This window comes from Pyxicephalus adspersus, chromosome 5 (genome assembly GCF_032062135.1).
Source record: "Pyxicephalus adspersus chromosome 5, UCB_Pads_2.0, whole genome shotgun sequence".
Classification (NCBI taxonomy): domain Eukaryota; kingdom Metazoa; phylum Chordata; class Amphibia; order Anura; family Pyxicephalidae; genus Pyxicephalus; species Pyxicephalus adspersus.
Genome location: NC_092862.1, coordinates 203621 through 204425, shown reverse-complemented (window position 1 = coordinate 204425; position 805 = coordinate 203621). Strand labels below are relative to the sequence as shown.

Here is an 805-nt window from a genome sequence, read left to right as displayed (position 1 = left end):
ATGGATGGATGTTTATGCCCCCATGCCACGTATGTGGGTACACAGTATACACATTGTGCATTTAGTATAGTACCCAGAAGGATGGAGGGTTATGTTCCTCACAGGGGGCACCTCAGCCAGTAACATATTACAGTTTAATATATAGAAGAATAGATTTGTTCCTCAGGTCCAGTTGGGTTCCTGCATGTTTCAGAGGCTCCATGTATACGGGGGATTGAGCACCCTGCATCACATTTCTGTACGTGGTCCCGGCTCCAGTTCCTGAATGTAGAGGAAAGGTGGTCATGTCATGCCGGCTGGGTAATTTGTGTCCACCTGTTTGGTAAGCTTTAGTCCCATTTATGTAGTGGAGCACAGGGTAGGTCGTGGCAGTTATATCTCTGCCTTGGTGGTGTCAATCTTGCGGAATGCTGGGCCCAGTTCCACTTTACAGACACGCTGAGCAAAGTTCAAGGAGCAGACCGTCTCCCCGATATTCCCCTCCAGTGGTGACACCTAGGAGAGGCAAACACTGAGGTTACATTTCCTGACCAGCAGGGCTGAGATACAGGAAGTCAGTTGTGCGTCCATATAATGCTTCTCCCATGAATCAGAAATGGATTGTAACTCCCATCATGCGGTGATGCATTATTACTCCCATCATGCGGTGATGCATTGATTATTACTCCCATCATGCGGTGATGCATTATTACTCCCATCATGCGGTGATGCATTGATTATTACTCCCATCATGCGGTGATGCATTGATTATTACTCCCATCATGCGGTGATGCATTGATTATTACTCCCATCATGCGGTGATGCA

At 47.2% G+C, this 805-nt stretch overlaps 1 protein-coding gene across 1 annotated transcript in view; it reads right to left on the bottom strand.

Annotated features, from left to right (window-relative positions):
* Positions 1-6: 6 nt before the first annotated feature.
* Positions 7-805, bottom strand: part of LOC140331850 (uncharacterized) — a 23923-nt gene continuing 23124 nt past the window's right edge. The window contains exon 19 of the mRNA XM_072413181.1: positions 7-495. Coding sequence (XP_072269282.1) covers positions 373-495 — 123 coding nt within the window. The 3' untranslated portion in view covers positions 7-372. The remainder of the gene's footprint in view (positions 496-805) is intronic.